This window comes from Meleagris gallopavo, unplaced genomic scaffold, assembly GCF_000146605.3.
Source record: "Meleagris gallopavo isolate NT-WF06-2002-E0010 breed Aviagen turkey brand Nicholas breeding stock unplaced genomic scaffold, Turkey_5.1 ChrUn_random_7180001930210, whole genome shotgun sequence".
Taxonomy (NCBI): domain Eukaryota; kingdom Metazoa; phylum Chordata; class Aves; order Galliformes; family Phasianidae; genus Meleagris; species Meleagris gallopavo.
The window spans coordinates 1-948 of NW_011192312.1; the positions used below are offsets into that span (position 1 = coordinate 1).

Genomic DNA, 948 nt, shown 5'->3' on the forward strand with positions numbered 1-948 from the left:
GGGGCTTCCGAGCCCCAAGCACCTTTGCTTAACGCAGACTTGCAGGGAAAGAGAGAGCCTTGAATGTGATCCCAGCTCCGTGCGCCCATGACTCTCTTGCAGACTCCAGGTCCTGCGGCGTTGCCCAAAGTCGCTGTGGATGCCTACAAGACCAGGGCGCCCGCGTACACCATGGCGGCCCGACCAAAACCTGCGGAGGGCAAAGCAGCGAAGCCCGGGCCGGCAGACTACAGCGTAGGCCGGGTAAGGCAGCTGCTTAGCTCGTCCCCTCTGCTTCACAAGCACAGCCTTCATGCCTCTCCCCCTTCCCCCGAGGCTTCCCCCGGCCAAAGAGCTTCTGGCCGCAGGGACCAAGTGCCGGAGAGCAGGCCTGCTCCCTGCCCTCGTGCCACCTCCGAGCAGAGGAAGGGAGGGCAGCAGAGAAGAGAAGGGCCCTTGCTGAATCTGCCTTTCCTTTTTGCCCTTCCAGGTGACGCTGATCAAGCCCCAGGCGCCTGCATCCACTTTTGGAATCCGGCATTCCCTCTACACAACCCCTCTGATTGTGGAATAAAAAAGCCAAGTCTGGAAGGCCGCCTTTGCTTGCCTGGGACAGGAGGGGACGGGAAGACACCAATCAACTGCCGGTTTCCACTTGATTCCATTTCCATCTATCGACTTGGGCTTTTGCCCATTTTACTCCTGAATGTTAGCAATTGGAGTAAGTCATCAATAAAATCAACTCAACACCTATATGTATGCTTTCTTGTTACTCCTTTTTCCTCACCGCTGCACGCAGGAATGCGCCAGCGCTTCCTGAAGCCTTTCAAACATCAGTGCGTTGGGAACCGCTGATGCTTGCTTGATCAGCCATTTGCATGAGTGATGTCTGCCACGAGCTGAGTAAAGAATAAACGAAGCAAATAGCAAAGGGAGGCCGGCGTGGGCAGTGCAGCCCTTCCAGCGCCG

The 948-nt window shown here is 56.8% G+C and overlaps 1 protein-coding gene across 1 annotated transcript; it reads left to right on the top strand.

Moving 5' to 3' along the window:
* Positions 1–72: 72 nt before the first annotated feature.
* LOC109364859 (outer dense fiber protein 3-like) lies at positions 73–732 on the top strand. The gene is made up of 2 exons (XM_019611456.2): positions 73–243; positions 470–732. The coding sequence occupies exons 1-2, from the start codon at positions 88–90 to the stop codon at positions 551–553; spliced, it is 240 nt and encodes a 79-aa protein (XP_019467001.1). The 5' UTR covers positions 73–87; the 3' UTR covers positions 554–732.
* The last annotated feature ends 216 nt before the right edge of the window (positions 733–948 follow it).